The sequence below is a fragment of the Montipora capricornis genome, chromosome 2 (assembly GCF_036669925.1).
Source record: "Montipora capricornis isolate CH-2021 chromosome 2, ASM3666992v2, whole genome shotgun sequence".
Classification (NCBI taxonomy): Eukaryota; Metazoa; Cnidaria; class Anthozoa; order Scleractinia; family Acroporidae; genus Montipora; species Montipora capricornis.
Window position 1 is genome coordinate 5,642,886 of NC_090884.1, and position 16,569 is coordinate 5,659,454.

Sequence of the window (16,569 nt, forward strand, 5' to 3'; positions counted from 1 at the left end):
GAGACAATCTAGTAAACCAATCAAAACTCGAAGTAATTACATGTAGCCGACACAAAGCGGAAAAACCTTAAATAACAATGACCACAACCAGGTTTTCTGAGCCCGCGAGACTAAGCACCCCCAGCAAACAATTGTTTTAACGAAAACTGCTGGTCAGCAACCTGGGCTCTGGTCATTGCTGTCTAAGGTCTTCCCTCAAATTATTATTATTATTATTTATTTATTTATTTATTTATTAAACACTGATGTAATTTTATTGTAAATTATACAATCCGCCCCGATTAGCTTTGCTATTTGCGGGTTGTATAAGATTATAAATTCTGTTTTTATAAAATTAATTTAATAAATCATGATGATGATGAAAAAAGCGCGGGAAAATGTGCACGCGCGAGCCAGGATTGGTTTTGGTTTCACATCTGATTGGTTGAAAAAATGGCGCGAGAACTTTGAACCAATCACTGAGTGAAGTAATCATAAACCAAAGCAATTCGCTAATTACTTTCGACACTCAATTGAAAACCGCTCTAAGGACAACAAAATAATCAGTTACAAACTCTATATTGTACATAAAGAAATTAGCAATCCAATTAACAAATACTAGTATATTGAACTTTCACCTAGGTTAGATTTCCACTTTTACTATTGTCAAGTAAGGACGAGCAGAGCTTGCCTCGTCCACTGTACATATGTAAATATAATCAAAAAATAAATAAATAAAAGGCCGAAACAGCTGTCCATGGCTGCTCATAGGCCATTTCCGAGTTCTTGCCTGCCTCATCTTCAAAGCGAGTCTTCGGTATGAAAATTAGTTTACATTCATGTGCAAAGTATAACTAATTATCATTACAAAAACTTCGCACTTAGACTCGCTTTGAAGAGGAGGCAGACGTGAACTCGGAAATGGCCTATTGACCGGGTGAAATGCTTGTGCGCATGCGTGATGTATTGGCCACACCGGGGACACACCCATTCTCGTCACCAGAGCCTTGGATCGACCCAAGGCTCTGGGAAACTCTATGCAGGAGAACATGCGCCGTAGTGTTCTTATAGCCAAAAACTGGCTATTGGAACCTTACGGCGCCTGCTCACTCTTCGCGCTAACATGAATGCACCAATTAGAGACGCTTTTGATTGTTCTTCACGAAAACCAATGAGAAGACACTTTCTTTCAGGGTTCCCCAGAGCTCTTCTCTCGCTCAGTCAAGAGAAGAGCTCTGGAGTCGAGATTGACCAGGCTGGTGTTAGCGTATGTCACCTTGCGTCTATTGTTGTTATCAGTGTTTTTGTATCCCTATTCAGATACACGTATCACTGACTGGTGATATGCGTACGGGGATACAGATATCACCGTGACACCGGTCTTTTTTAAACCTGTCAGTCCAAGCTCCACTGAATTTACTAGCAATTCTACAATCTTGGACAAAAACCACCACTGAATCAGAAGTCTTCCTCTCTAAATAATCACACCGCTTATTCCCCACGAATTCATTCATTCGTTCCAGTCAAGGTAGTGTAGGCAAAGAAAATCATGATCTTCGATGAGACCCTCCCATTGGGGTGGCCCTTGTTCTCTTTTTCCCTTTGAAAATTTGTTTGTGTTCCTTTACAACGATAAAAGCAAGGTGACGCAAAACACCAACTCGGTGTGGCCAACACATCACGCATGCGCGCGACCATTTCATCCGCTCAATTATCAGCCATGGACAGCTGTTTCGGCCTTCGATGGGCCTTATCTATGGCGTAGCTACCATAACATATGCTGATGAGGCCCTTCGAAGGCCGAAACAGCTGTCCATGGCTGATAATTGAGCGGGTGAAATGGTTGTGCGCACGCGTGATGTGTTAGCCACACCGGGTTGGTGTTTGTGTCACCTTGCTTTTATCGTTGTGTTCCCTTGTTCCCTAAAATATTTTGTCTTTATTAAGAAAATAACACAAACAGCGGTGATAAACATTGTATTCCAACGCATTTTTTATATAGAACTTGACGTTTCGTATGCTAGTCAACATACATTTTCAAAAGTTAACGTTACAATTTTTCATACGTAACGTCAAGTTCTATATAAAAAATGCGTTGGAATACAATGTTTATCACCACTGTTTGTTTTATTTTGTCTTTGTTCTCTTGTTCACCAGTTCAAAATAGCCATGTTCCCTTTTCCCGCAAAACCCCTGGCAGGGTGTCTTCGATACCCTTGCCCTCAGTTATCACACCTTGTCCCTTGTCCAGCCTTGTGTCATAATCGGTTCCGTCGTAAAAACAATAGCTTACCATATATGGAGAATTCCAAACGCAAGCGCATTAACAAACTGTCAATAAATCGTCTGCAAAGCAAAGATGTCTTTACGTTTCACCAATTTTTGAGTGCCTTTTTTCCGCTGTAGCGGTCTTGCCGGACCATTGTCCCTTGCTGACTCGTGAACTGCAACCTGAGTGTTGAGATTTTACGAGCTCTGAGCACAGCTAGTGGAAATGGAAAGCCTCCAAGTCGAAGTGAAGATAGAACTTGGGCACAAGGCTTCGTGTAAAGAAACATTGACTCCAGAAGGATTCACACACGATTGGGTCGTATTTGTGCGAGGACCCGAAAGCTGCGATATTTCCCATTTCGTGGATAAGGTTGTCTTCCATTTGCACGAGAGTTTTGCAAAGCCAAAAAGAGGTAAGGAGGAGAGTTCTTGCGGGAGAGCGATAAAGGCCTTTCAGAATAATTCCAGATCCGTAAACAAAATTTGATTTTGTCAGTGGACACTTCAAACCGTGATTTTTAAACGTACATTTGTGTGTGTGTGTAACAGTTTTGATGTAGGTTTCTTTGTTGTTCACATATTGTCATAACCAAAGTTTATTATGTTAATGACCAATTTTAAAGTATAAGTTACGGGCTCCAAAAAAAAATTGAGATATATATTTCCTAACCGACGTTTTTTCCTCGCCTTTAAATTTGAATTCATCTGTCAATTTGACCGCGAATATTAATTTCCGCCAGTTTCATAGTTTAATTTAAATCTCTGATACTCTTTGGGAGGTGATATATATCGTTATGAAATGTTTGCGATTAACGCGCTACTGTGTGTCCGTTGTTTGCTCCCTTGTCTACCCTTATCTTACAAAGTATCGAATGAGTTTTTGTTTGTAAGCCTAGGTGAGTGATCAGCAGCGATTTTTGTGTCGTATTTATGTTGTAATAACAATCTGGTAATCATTAAGTGTAAATTCATTTTCGGAAAAGAATCGAATTTATCTTCGTCGGATCGTGAGCTTATATTGTCACGGTTAGAAGCGCGCTTTACAATATAAGCTCAGCTTATACCTTTTATTGAGAATCAATGACTTTTATGCACGGTTTTATTCGAGATTCGCAAGAGTAGCGAAGGGTTTTTCCTGACTGCAAATGAAAACGTCAGACTTTTCTTAGGCTGTAAAGGGTGTCTAAGCCTTTCATCAAGTATACAAGTAAAAAAAAAAAGGCAGCACATCGTGTATAGATGGTTTATTTTGATGAGTTTCAAATGTGTTACAACTGTGCTTGGTTTGCACAGTGTTCATATAAGCAGAAAACAAGACAGTGTTCGTACTTGTCGCAGAAAGTGGTTTGCATCAGCGCAGCAAACACCAGAATCAGAGATGAGCTAGAAGAGTGCATTACTATTTACCCAAGCAGCTGATTCCTCTAGCTCATGGTTATTTTGCAGAGTTTATTGGCCTTCCAGGCCCCACTTCAAACGGTGGATAGTGCTATGCTCCAGATAAGCCACTATCCAGTGGATAAGTAATAGTGCTATGCAATGGACAGTGATTTCTCTGGTGGATACCTTTTAAGCAACTGGAGCCTGGTCGAAAGATTAAATTAATGTCAACTTGACCTTGACCAGGAATTGACTGCACTGTTCTCAACTGAGAAATGACAACTGGTCGCTAATTAAACAACAACAGTATTTTCCTTTCCCTCCCTGATATTGAAGCCAACACCTGCGACATACTTCGTCTCAACCTGCTTCCTGTAATTTGCTAGGAATAGACCGTATTCATAAATGGCGGCTAAGTAATTATTCTTTTGTCTTTATGCCAATCATCCTAACTAGCCTCGTAAACGCGAGCAAAATTCAAAAGAATTTTTGTTCCAAATTGAGGCTAGTTAGGTTGATTAGCACAAAGACAAAAGAATAATTTCTTGACCGCCATTTATGAATACGGTCTATGATTCTTGTAAAAATGCTATAGCCACTGTGCTGTGTTAGGGAGAATTGACACACAGAAATGGGTTTATCAGCTGGGTTGGTATAGTAAACTGACCACCAAAAAGAAAGTTTAACATTAGCCTGTCCTCAGAGCGAATTGAACACTCTGACTAAGGGCTAACACTTGAAATGCCAGCTTTCAAATTTCTTTATGTTGTTTGATTTACAATATCATCCCAGTTGATAAACCCACCTACAGTGTTATATGCAAGAGTTGACTTTATTAACCAACAATACTTATGTATCACTTTTCAGTGTTAAAAGATCCTCCTTATCAAGTAGCTGAAGCTGGTTATGGCAGCTTTTTCTTGCCAATTGAGGTGTACTTTAAGAACAAAGAAGAACCAAGGAAGCTGAGATTTGACTATGACTTGTTTCTACCTGTGTATGGAGCTCCACCCATTGACAACATCCGCAGTGAGGCTTTGACCTTCAAGAATCCTACAGACGAGTTTAGAAGAAAACTTGTTAAAGGCGGAGGGATTGTATCTGGCCTTGCTATGACAAATGGACTGAGCAGGTTACTGCAAACAAATTACTCAAACTGCTGATTTTCTGAGGGCCTGCTATCATGGAGTTGGGAGACCCTGGGTGGGTTAGGTACCCCGCTTCAGTCGGTTAACCAATCTCTCTGTTATTTTTGTGATCGTGTTCACATGAGAGGTGCGGTATCTCACCGAGGTGGGTTGCCCGGTCATCCGGTCCCGGTAACCGGTTTAGGTGGGGTGAGTTTTCTCCATCCTCGGAGAGACACAAGGGCAGATCGCGAGGCAAAGGAAGTGTAGACGGGCGAAAGAAAATGGCGATGAAGAAAAGCATAGTATGGCGAGAAGAGCCTCTTCTCGCCATACTATGCTTTTCTTCGTCGCCATTTTTTTTGCCTGTCTACACTTCCCTTGTCTCGCGATCTGCCCCTGTATCTCCGAAGATGAGTTTTCTCCATGTGAATGCTGAAGATGTGGTACCCCGTCTGACTGGGGTAATGTTCATTCAGGTATTTATCTTTAGATTGAACATTTAGAAACCTCACCCCAGCGCCCCAAGGCTTTTAATATTGCATGTGAAGACTCGCTCTTTTTTTACTACAGGAAGGTGGGGTACCTCACCTACCTGGGGTCTCCAAACTCCATATGAACAGGCCCTAAGTCGTAGCTAGTAAGTTCTTTGTTTAAGGTTGCAGAATGATTGGGAATCACAAGCTATTATGTGCATCTTCACTTGACTAGGCACGATATCTCCCTTTTCCCAATCACTTCTTATCCCTGAAACAGAGAACTTGCTCTAAGGTTGAACCATCTGTGACTTAATCAGATCACCTGCTAGAGGTTTCAGGAAGATTTTAAAGAGGCAGTCATCAGGGTTTGTCAGCTGGGCATTTTAAGGATGCCGCTGTGATCATAAAGTCACTTGATTGGCGAAATTTTGGGTTGATGTAGCAGCTGATCCAAAGATTACTCGCCATTGGTTCGCAACCCTGACCCCAATCAATAGCTAAAACAATAGAAAGAAGGACATATCATTGTTTCCTGCAAGGGTTGCGAACCAGTGGCGAGTAATCTTTGGATCAGTTGCTACACAAGGCCGTTTACTTTGAGTGTAAGTTTTGGATTTCACCATCCACCATTCCTTACATTCAAAACTGACCAATTGGACCTCAATTTCAGTGTGTGAATGCAGCTTGTTATATGTGCAAAACTCCCATGCTGTATGTTAATTTTGCGGCGTACACAAGCATTGCATTCTTAAAGTAGTGAGCCTTTGACGTCACTTTCTCCTTGGTCCAGCTCTCTCTAGAACTTAAAGTTAGTAATGGCAGACCATTAAATAGGAAAATTCTAGTTAAAATAAATAGGTGTATTTTTTTTAAATCAAGGCTAAAGGTTTGGTCACTTAGTGTTTAGTTAATTAACATAGTTTTGAAATCCAAAGAAAGATAACAATTAATTTTTTGGTCACAGGGGCACTTTAATGCGACGCTCTAATCACTTCACATTACACTCTAATCAGTTAAGTCTGTTTTCCTGATCTGCCAGTAGTGCTTTGTTAGTTTTACATGTATGTAGTCTGAAATCTTTGGTTTTTTTTTCCAGTTCATCTCCTCCTGGAAATAGTATAGCATCCCAACATAGCATAGAAAGAAGGAATGGTAAAGGAGCAAATACCTCTATGGATACACAACCATCGACACTCCTTCGGGAAAGTGACAAAAACAAAAAGAATAAGCATGATAGAGTAATAGGTAGTAAGACTGCTAAGACACAAGAACCGGTCACACCAGGAATAAAAAGATCTTCGAGTACATCAGGTGGTGATGATTTGCTATCATCACATTCAGTAAAGAAGAAGAAAAAGAAAACAGAAGACAGTACTGCAAAGCCGAGCAAACCTGTTGGATTTATTCCACTGGAGCTACCTACACCAGGGAGCAATGATAAGGGCAAACTTGAGGATGTCAAGGACATAAAGTTAAAAATTAAATCTCTAAATAAAAAAAGCAGTGGCAGTGCCAAAAAGAAAAGCAAACAGACATCAGAGGTTCAGAAGACAAATAGCAATACATCAAACAATTCAAAGCTCAAAGAATCGTCATCATCGAAAAAATCTAAGTTAAAATCTCCAAAGGAAGACGTAAAACCCGCTAAACATGAGGAGAAGAAAGTAGAAAAGATCACTTTTCGGCGAAGCTCTGGGGACAGCTGGTCAAGCAGTACTTCTGCATCAAGTTTGTCGGGGAATGCCAGTGGGAGTAAAAACACTGCATTAAACATGTTATTAGCAGAAATTGGAGATGAGGACGACGATGAGGATGACAATGAGGTTGATATTTTCACCCCATTTCAACATAGTTCATTGCAGACTTCAGTGTCGCAGAAGTTGTCTGGTCCTGCAGTTATTTCTCCAAGTAGTTCATCAAAAAATAAAGACGGTTGCAAAGGGAAGCCAAGCAACAGCTTGCCAACTAAAAAAACCGACACAGCCAAAAATGGAAGCAAAAATGGATTGAAAAGCCCTACTACCAAGTCACCACCTGCAAAAGAAAGGTAAAGATTTACTCTTATGTAGCTCAATGGGTAAAGCATCGGACTGGCGTCAGGGAGGTCGCGAGTTCGCCTAAGGCCCTGATTCTTCAGTCGTCCTTTCGCCTGCAACTGAACAAGTACTTGTAGGCAATCATCTTTCCCACTAGCACATTACACCTTGAAACATAGATAGTTGCATATATTGTAGGATTGTTGTTTTCAAAGATACAAGATAAAAGTCCAATGAATGTCGTACAATGCCCAAAGGTTTTACCCATTCATCCCTGAAGCGGCCTCCATTCACAAATACTGTAAACAGGGCTCGAAATTAACTTTTTTGCTCAGGTGCCAGCTGGCGACTAATGGGAGAAATTTGGTCGCCAACTTATTTAATATATGACTTAAAATGTTCTGTGCTTTGCTTCATTTCAAACAACCGTTAAGTACACCATCACCAAACTAAAGACAAAAGCCGAAAACAATAGTGAATTTAGAGGTCTTTCTCATGCTATTTTTTCTTGCTATTTAAAAAATTATGACTTCCCTCGCATGCCAAGTAACTTTTAAAATCCTGTTCTTACCTACAGTATAAGTCCGTGTTTACCAGTCTCCAACTGGGATAAACTAAAAAAAAGCAGCTCATATGGTTTCAGTAACCTCTAGAATCAGAGGAACTTGATTTCTTAAAGTACTTTTCTACCGATATTTATCTCCATTTATTAATCACCTTGAGTAGTCAATTTTGCAGGTGTCTGCTTTCCAACCTACAGTGTACATGTACTTTATGTTAAGGGTACAGGTTGCTTTTTTGAAGGTTCCATACAAATTCCAAACTCATTATGTGATGTCCCGGTTCATTTTCGATATAAATTATTATCAATATCAAGTTAGTTCTGAGGCTGGTTCTTCAGCAATTTGGCTAAATCTATGTTTACAGCATTCACAACTGACGATGGATTTCAATTTTCTATTAACCTTCTGGCTGAATCTTTGTCTTCGGGCTGCAAAAACTCACATAACCAGCAAAAAGCACGTGGTGTTTAAGTATGCCCATGAAGCCGCTGAAACAACATGGCGCCCAGTAAACATGGTGATCGAAGTATCGAAGTGCATTTTGTGCTATTGATTAACAGTGTCTGAAAGCAATTTTCTTGTAGTATTTAGACATTATTTTAGTGGGAAAAGAAAGGCGAGTCGTGTTCAAGCTACCATTTCAGAATGATTTCAACTTATGAAGATTCAAATACAGAAGTTGTCTATGGTTTATCCTGGGTTATCACACAAAACGTGATTCGCCAGCTGGCGCCCAGTTCTGAAAATCTAGTCACCAGCACTAAATTTTTGGTCGCATTGGAGTTAAAGTGAGTCACAATTTCAAGCCCTGATAAAAGATTTGAAGGGAAACTTAAAATTAATATTAATAATAGTACTTTAATTCTTAATACAAGTACTCATTCTGGAACTGGTACTGGTAGTTAAACTAAGAAGAATGATGCTAGTCGCTATTTTGGCAGTTATTTTGGGGTAATTTGTGGACATACAGTTTGTAAGTTTGTTCCACACTAGAGTTAATTAACAAAGGTGTATTTTAATCTCTTTTAGCCCCAAAATTAAACCCAAAGACAATAAACAGGCCAGCAATGGACAGCACAGTTCTACAACAGATCTTGTTCAACTGTACAAGCGTCTTGTAGCATTGAAAGACTCAAACGTCCTTCAAAAAGTTGTTGACATTGTAGAAGCCTCTCAGGGTCGCTTTAAGATCACGGAAACAACTTTGGATTTTGACTTGTGTCTGTTAGACAAATCAACAATCAAGAAAATTGAAAATTCAGTCAACAGATAATCCACAGAGGAACTCCTCAAGCTGGGCAATACAATGCTTGGTCTCTCAATCTGGTGTACCTACTCTGCCATTGCCTTAAGCTACATGTAGGTATACCCCTCTTCATGGCAGAAGTGAAGCAGCTCCAGACTGATTAGAGTGGTGTTGCAGAGAAAGACAAACTCATTTTCTGGTAGTTTGTAGAGGCAAAGCTTGTTATGACCTCTCTTGGGATGTGTGTCAACTCATAAAAATGCTGTCAGCTGGAGGTAAAATTGGCTGGAAGCTTGCAGCAGGCCATTTTCAGTATCAACAAAAGCTCACTGAACACAGTGAGGAGAAAAACGTAAAGCCCAAAATTGAAAATTATTAATAATATTCATTCCTCTGGGTGTGATTATTGATCAGTTTTTGTGTTAGCCATGTGTGAAACTACTAGGGTATACACCGTAATAATGTTGATGATATCATCATCATCATCGTTTAGCTTGGTTTATGTAAGAAACTCAAGCCTCTTATCTCTAAGCGTTTGTCAGAGGGTACAATTTGGGGAGGATTGGAGAAAATGCTTTGAGTAATTTTCAAATTTGCCCCTCAAGTAAGACATTTAATTATGTCTCTTTGAAAATGGAAGCACTTTAGAAATGGCAAGAAATAATGCTAAATGCTCAAAGTCCTTTCTGAAGTAATTTATTTTTACCTGGCATTTATATTGTTCCTTACACACTGCTTGTTTCAAACATGGTAAACATACTGAAAATGGCCTGGAACTATGCTTCAGGCTAAGACAGGCTTCAAGTTTCCTAAATTAGATCTTACTCCTCTGTCAAATTTTCCATGCCATGATTGTAGATCATGTGACAACTCTCATGAGTGCACACACATTCTTTTAAAGTTTGACACATTTATGCTTGCACACACCTTTTTTAATGAGCAAAACAAAATGTCAAATCACCTGATCATTGTCAAATGGTTTTCATTTAGGAAAGCAAAACAGGTAATTTCCACTTACCCACCACCACTCCCTGTCATGGTATCTATGCCACTGGGGGCTTTTGACCACTGCAGGAAAATCGCGATTCAAACTGATCTCTTTTCGTACATGTATGCAATCTGAGAATGTCTAGAATATTGCATTCTTTTGGAATTATGTTGGATTAGAAATCCAAAGAATAAATTACAAATCTTGGGAACCATAACTATTTTCTTATCACACTTGTTCTGTTTTTGGAAGGAATAGAAAATCAAATGTATTTATTAAAAGTGCTACTATGACGAAATTCTTATCTTTCCTATCTAGGCCATTTTAAGACATGACTGTAGTAGTGCCTCCAGCCAGTTGGGATTCTTAACAGTTGTTGTTGAATGTTCTATTCTGTCATGATTGTGTTCATTCTCCGTGAAAAGCCCCTAAGGGGAGTGGTCAATTAAGTATGTATCTATGTAGTGTACTCTTGATCGATAGCGTATTAAGCGGATTGTGGTTTATTTAGAAGATGCGTACTGTAGATTTTTTAGGGTATGTTGGTACCAAAATTAAACCAGCACTACCGGAAACGTTGGGCTAAGACTATATTCTGAGCTTTCTTTTTTGGGTTGCCTCTGCAAGAGCCACTCCATTTGTGGAATACATTTTTAGGAAAAACAGAACAAGTATGAGCAGAGTCATAACGATGCACCTGGTATTTATTTTCTAAAGAACTTGAAATGGTTGGGGGAAGGATTAAAGAAAAGTACTTTTGTAGAAAAACGACTTTCATTTTGTCGTAGTTGCATACATTTTCTCTTACAACAAATTACAATATTATTATCATGGTCACTCACAGAGACTTCTCCATGGTCAAATCTACGTTTGTAGCCTTTTTTATCTTTGGGTGGTTTGACTGTTTTACTTTATTTGTGTAATCTGTGAAGTTTAGTTGGTTTCATTTTTGATGCCATAAATCAGTGCAGCAAACTACATCAATGTGAGATTGCCTATAGAATGTCATTATTGGAGTACCTATCCACTTTTTTTGTTAGATTTTTCTGGGTTCATTAACTGTCGTCATGGAGAACTGTGGTGGGTGTGGTTTCTGTTTGAAACATAGAAATGCACCATAAAAGGCCTGTTACCTTATGCACGTGCAGATAACTTGTCAATCAACTGTGGACACATTCAGAACTCTGTGATAATTTGTGCGATATTAAAGCCCCTAATGGCAATGTGTCCGTAGTATGTTATAAGATGTTATCTGTCATTCTTGTTTCAAACTCCCTTGTCACTTTTTTGCCCTGGAAATATCTTTTAAGGGTTTTGTCTCGCCATCTTGGATTATCAGGCACACTTGAATAGATTTGAACAAAAGCAGAGCTTGAAACAACTCCTTTTATGGTGCATCTTCATGTTAATGCAATTACATGGCAAAGATAATAATAATATATTATTATTATTATTGACTGGAAGGATATGCTGTATAAAATAATTTATAACTTATCATTTCATGAATAATCAACAAAATATATTGTAAATAGTATGGAATGCTCGTGTTAACATTTATTTATTTTTCATGACTGATATTAAATTATTATAAATATGCCCAAACTGTTAATGGTTGGTTATTTCCCTCATAGTATCCATGTTTATAGGGCAGAATGTCAGCCTAAAATGTTATTGTACTTTTGGATATATTTGCATATAATGATTATAATATTAATTAATAGAGGGAGACTGGTTATGAAAAACGTCCAAAGCCGGAATGGTAGATTGGTCTTCAATCAGGAAAATGCCTGTCACATCATTCTTACGGTGCATAATAATTCTATCTTGCTAAAATAATAATATTGTGTTCACCATCACAGCCATTGTTGTGTCTACTTTGAAATAATTTTATTGAAAACAGCTGGATATTTATTTCAATCTTTAAAACTTTATCGTGTACATTCATAACTACTTTCTTCCACTATCTGTTATAAAGCTTTCATCAAGGTAAAAGGTTTCATTTCCTGGTAATTATTTACATCTGGTTTTCGAAGGACTGTGGAGAAATTTTGTAGCTTTTGCAATTATGGCGATTAATATACTTTTAAATGTACTATGCAAAAGTAAGGGCTACAGTGCTTATCAAAAAGCAAAACCAAGATTGCCTTGTTATAATTTGCAAACAACTTGCAACCTGTCTGTGCAGACAGATCATTTTATGTGCTCTTTGACTACCCTAGATAACGGTACAAAGTAAAAAGTGACAGTTGTACATGGGCTTCTTCTTTTTGTCAGTTTTGAGGTTATGACCCGTTTTTCAAGCCAGTCCAAGTCGGTTCATGATTTTGTCTTAGGACACTTTCCATTTGACAGAACTGACCGGCCAGACCAGGCATTTCAAAGGATTAACTATACAACGCCTTCAAAGTAACACATTTCGAGGATGACAAGTATATACTTATACAATGTGAGGTATTATCATGCAAGTGTTCCTTCAAACTGTTGCATTTTCCTAGAAAACTGACTGGTCTGGCCAGCCAGTACTGACAAAAGGAAAGCGCCCTTAGCCTCGCTTTTATAAAAGGATAAGGTGCATTCTGAAGTGAGAAAAGATCAGTCAAGATTAAACAATCTAGTAACTTTCTTAAGTAAAGAAAAAAAGTGGGATTTCTATTTTCATCTGTAAACCATTTTCTAGCTGGTGTTGCAGGCTTTTTGAAGCACTGAGCAAGCAGTAAATTTGTTACAAATGGCAAGAGATGTGCTCCAAAATTGCCAGCAACACAGACTATGCTCATATTACCGCAGTCTTGTCATACTGGTAGCATTTTTGCTGTTCAAAGTGCTATTAATGAGTACTTCCGTTTTCAAATGGCAAGGTTTTCTAGTAAGGGAATAAAAAAATGAAAACAGGTGATATGCGACAATTCTTAAGTGTTTCGAGTAATCAAGGCTCCACACTGTGAGCACTTGTTGATCAAGTTGTTTGTCTCCAATCTAAGTTATTTTTTACAACAGCACATTTCATATTGATTTATAGGTCCTAAATGCAGTTCTTGTATTTCATATTTTAAATAAAAAATATATTAAATTATTACAAACTGAAAATTGTTTGCATTAATGCTTTTGTAGAGCAGTGGCATAAGTACTTAAAACTTATAGCACATGGTTGTAATTTTCAGAGAAAAAAATCCAATGACAGGGGTTGACAAAACACTGACAATGAAAGCTAATTGTTGAAGTTGTTTTTTTTTCCCAATGGTAACTTTGGGGTGCTTGCCATAAAATCCATGTGTTCCCTCTACCTTCAGATAATCATTATGATTATGCTCTAACAGCCTGCGTAGCACGTGTTTCCATGGGGCACAGAAGAGAAATATTGAGAAACAGGCTTTTTCGATGTTTTGACCAAGTCAAAAAATGAGGCGAGAGGAAAATGAAGAGAGGAGGGAGTGCAATGCGGAATTTGTTTTGGCTGCGATGGAGTCATTTTGTTGAGTATATAAAAATCATCTGAACTTCCCTCCTCTCCCCTCATTTTTTGCTTGGTCAAAAGTTCTCACAAACCCAACGGAAACACTTGCTACGCAGGCATTATGCTCTAATGCGCTTACACTGTCTGAGCTATAGCACACATGTGATGGCTAAGTCACTAAACCAAGCCCAGTGGACAATGAATGAGGTGTGTTTTCCTTTTCAAGGCTATTTCTCTGTGCAGTGCATGACTTTGAATGTACAGTCTTGGGTTGAGAAAAAAAAGCCACGTTCACCCATAATATCCCATACTACAATTTAAAAGCCTAGTATTTTCTACATTATAATTGCTATATGAAAGTGTGCACACAATCCCGGTAGTGACACTACACTGTCAGGCCACTATTTGGAGGAGATCAGTAACAAATCAGACATACTTAGAAAACACACGAGTCAAACCCACATCCTTGCTATAGTTTTTATTACTAAGATACTCAATAGAATATCACATTTCATGAATGCAAAAATAGGTTTATAGGGTGCAATGCGGAATTTGTTTTGGAAACACAGGCTGCGATGGAGTCATTTTGGTTGAGGATATAAAAATCATACGAACTTGCTAGTGTGTCTAGTGATTGTCACTCATGCTGTTTTGAAAGGTCTCAAATTGCACAAACCGCAGTTTGTGAACTTTGAAAATATCACTGGTGCCAATAAATCACAAAACATGATTTTTTTGCCTAAACTTTCTTAAGGATGGTGCCTACTATAATTGTTATCGCAGATACAATTCCGCACATCTCGAGATACTCGGATTTCCTATTGGTGGTGCTTACCAATATAGAGACATTTTTGCACGGTTCAAAACTGTGGAGAAAGCAGAACTTTGGAAATTGAAAATTGGGGTAACCATGCATTTTCCAGAGATGATAAAGCTTCAATTAGGAAAATAATGCCCTACATTGCTTTGTATTTTAAAAGCTTTTTACAAATATTGTTTGTTATTATCTTCGAAAATGTGCGGTTACCCCCAATTTTCTTTTTGTATTTCAATAACACTAGTCTTGTTAAGATCTGCTTTTCCCCGCATATTCAGTAAACGGTGCAAAAACACCTAAGCACCATCCTTAAGAGACTGGATCATGAAAGCATAAATACATCATAGAATGGCAACAGTAGTTATTGAGTGCAATACAAAAACTGCTGTAGAAACTGCTGTGGAAAAAGCGATGGAGAAATTTTGTTGAGTGTACAATTGTATGAATTTGCGTCTACATTTCATGATTTACTGTCAATCGTAATAATTATTTTTGAGAGTTCTCAAATTGCACGAACCATAAGTTGGACTTTGAGAACTTTAAGGATGGTGCCTACTATTGTTGCTGGGGCGGCATATACGTTTCTAACGCATATCAAAATAATCCCTGAGGTTATTTACTACTCAGTTTTCCTATTGGTGGTGCTTACCAATACAGGGATATTGTTTTGTGTCAGTTAAAAAACTGTGCAGAGAACGCAGAAAATTGTAAAAGAACCCCATAACCGTACATTGCTTGGTATTTTAAAGCTTTTTAATTAATACTGTAAAAAATGTGTGGTTACCGCCAATTTTATTTTTGGATTTCAATACCACTTGTCCAAGGTCTGTGCTTTTTACCCGCATAATTCTAAAACGGGAAAAATACCTTTGATATTAGTAGGTACCGTACTTAAAAACCTCACTTGCACCACTGAATAATCCACAAAATGCACTTGCATTCATAACGATTTTCCTATAGTCATGGAAGCCACTGAACTATTAAGAAAAAAAATTATTTTGTAGAAGGAAATGGAAAATTTTTTTTCTTGCCTGAATCCTGTGATCGAGTGTTAACCAGTTGAGACAGTAGATAATACAACAGAACATCCTCGGCGTTCTCCATCTTAACCCCTTTTCAAGGCTCTACACCGTCTTACTTAGTTTACCAAGTTTAAGCACAGTTACCCGCTGGCATTTTTTGCAACATCCAATTTTAGACCCCAGTTTGCCAAGAAGGGCAAAAAAATTGAATAAGGAAAAAATAATAAATATGCCATCCATTGAAGTAAACGCCTGTGAAAACAAGACTAGTTTTCAGAATCTTATCCTCACATGAACACGAGAGCTGGCCCTCCCCCCCCCCCCCCCCTACAATGGCCAATCCAGAGCATTGTACCACAAGAGATCATAAAATTGTTTATTAAAAACAAGCTCGCCCCTGCAGGAACAGATATAATAAATGGACTTTGACCATGCAATTGAAGTGAGTTTATTAACAAAATTGTAGTTGAGATCCAACGTAGAACAGGGCCATATTTTTCCACACCTGTTGGAGCTTGGTACATCAAACATACTTTGAAATACATAGCAATTGAGAAAATCTGTTTTCACAGAAAATTTAACTCCTCTCTTAAGATAACTTAACCACGCTCAATAAATTAAAAACATCTTCCGTTGGGTTTCTAACTATATGTGCAGCTTGAACAATAAATTATTGTACACATAACTGTTGTGCATTGACAACAAGGTAACCAAGAAATAGTGCAATTTGTGTGAAAATTAAGTAATTTTAGATTAGTAAATTTTCACAAAAAATTGGGTTTATCGCATAGTTCTCAAAAACTAGAAAGTATGTGAAATGGTGTTGTGTGGTTAAGAGTGGTGGAGGTAATTGTGAGATTAGTAATTTTTCACAAAAATTTTGGTTTTGGCATATTCTCAGAAACCTATAGACAAAAAGCCTGGCCCAGCCAAACCATGACTTTGCCAAACACATTTTGTGTGGCGCTTGGTAATTTAGATAGCAAAATCCCAATGCAACCCACTGACGCTTTGACCGTGTTGCTTGTGCAATAAGTATTCTGTCAGATACTATGTGTCTTATTTTTTCACTTGGGGGGGGGGTTGGGGTACTTTTGTCCTGCGTGTCAGTGCGTGTCAGACCATTGCGTTGACTGACCCGTGCTGGGTTAATGCATTGGTTGGATTGATTTTGTTATCATAGACAGTGCTGCGTGACAACTGGTAG

At 38.3% G+C, this 16,569-nt stretch overlaps 3 protein-coding genes across 5 annotated transcripts in view; 2 read left to right on the plus strand and 1 right to left on the minus strand.

Annotated features, from left to right (window-relative positions):
* The first annotated feature begins 2,332 nt into the window (after nucleotides 1–2,332).
* LOC138038605 (protein AF-9-like) lies at nucleotides 2,333–11,671 on the plus strand. The gene is made up of 4 exons (XM_068884584.1): nucleotides 2,333–2,663; nucleotides 4,498–4,762; nucleotides 6,333–7,283; nucleotides 8,865–11,671. Exons 1-4 carry the CDS (start codon nucleotides 2,474–2,476, stop codon nucleotides 9,106–9,108), a joined length of 1,650 nt encoding a protein of 549 aa, XP_068740685.1. The 5' UTR covers nucleotides 2,333–2,473; the 3' UTR covers nucleotides 9,109–11,671.
* The window catches only part of LOC138032848 (protein ENL-like), a 17,924-nt gene continuing 10,695 nt past the window's right edge, over nucleotides 9,341–16,569 (plus strand). Inside the window, exon 1 of the mRNA XM_068880566.1 lies at nucleotides 9,341–9,356. Coding sequence (XP_068736667.1) covers nucleotides 9,341–9,356 — 16 coding nt within the window. The remainder of the gene's footprint in view (nucleotides 9,357–16,569) is intronic.
* The window catches only part of LOC138038609 (sodium/calcium exchanger 2-like), a 49,123-nt gene continuing 48,340 nt past the window's right edge, over nucleotides 15,787–16,569 (minus strand). For all 3 annotated transcript variants that reach the window (XR_011130267.1, XR_011130266.1, XR_011130265.1), the window contains one exon: nucleotides 15,787–15,867. The gene's annotated coding sequence lies outside the window, so the exon portion shown is untranslated. The remainder of the gene's footprint in view (nucleotides 15,868–16,569) is intronic.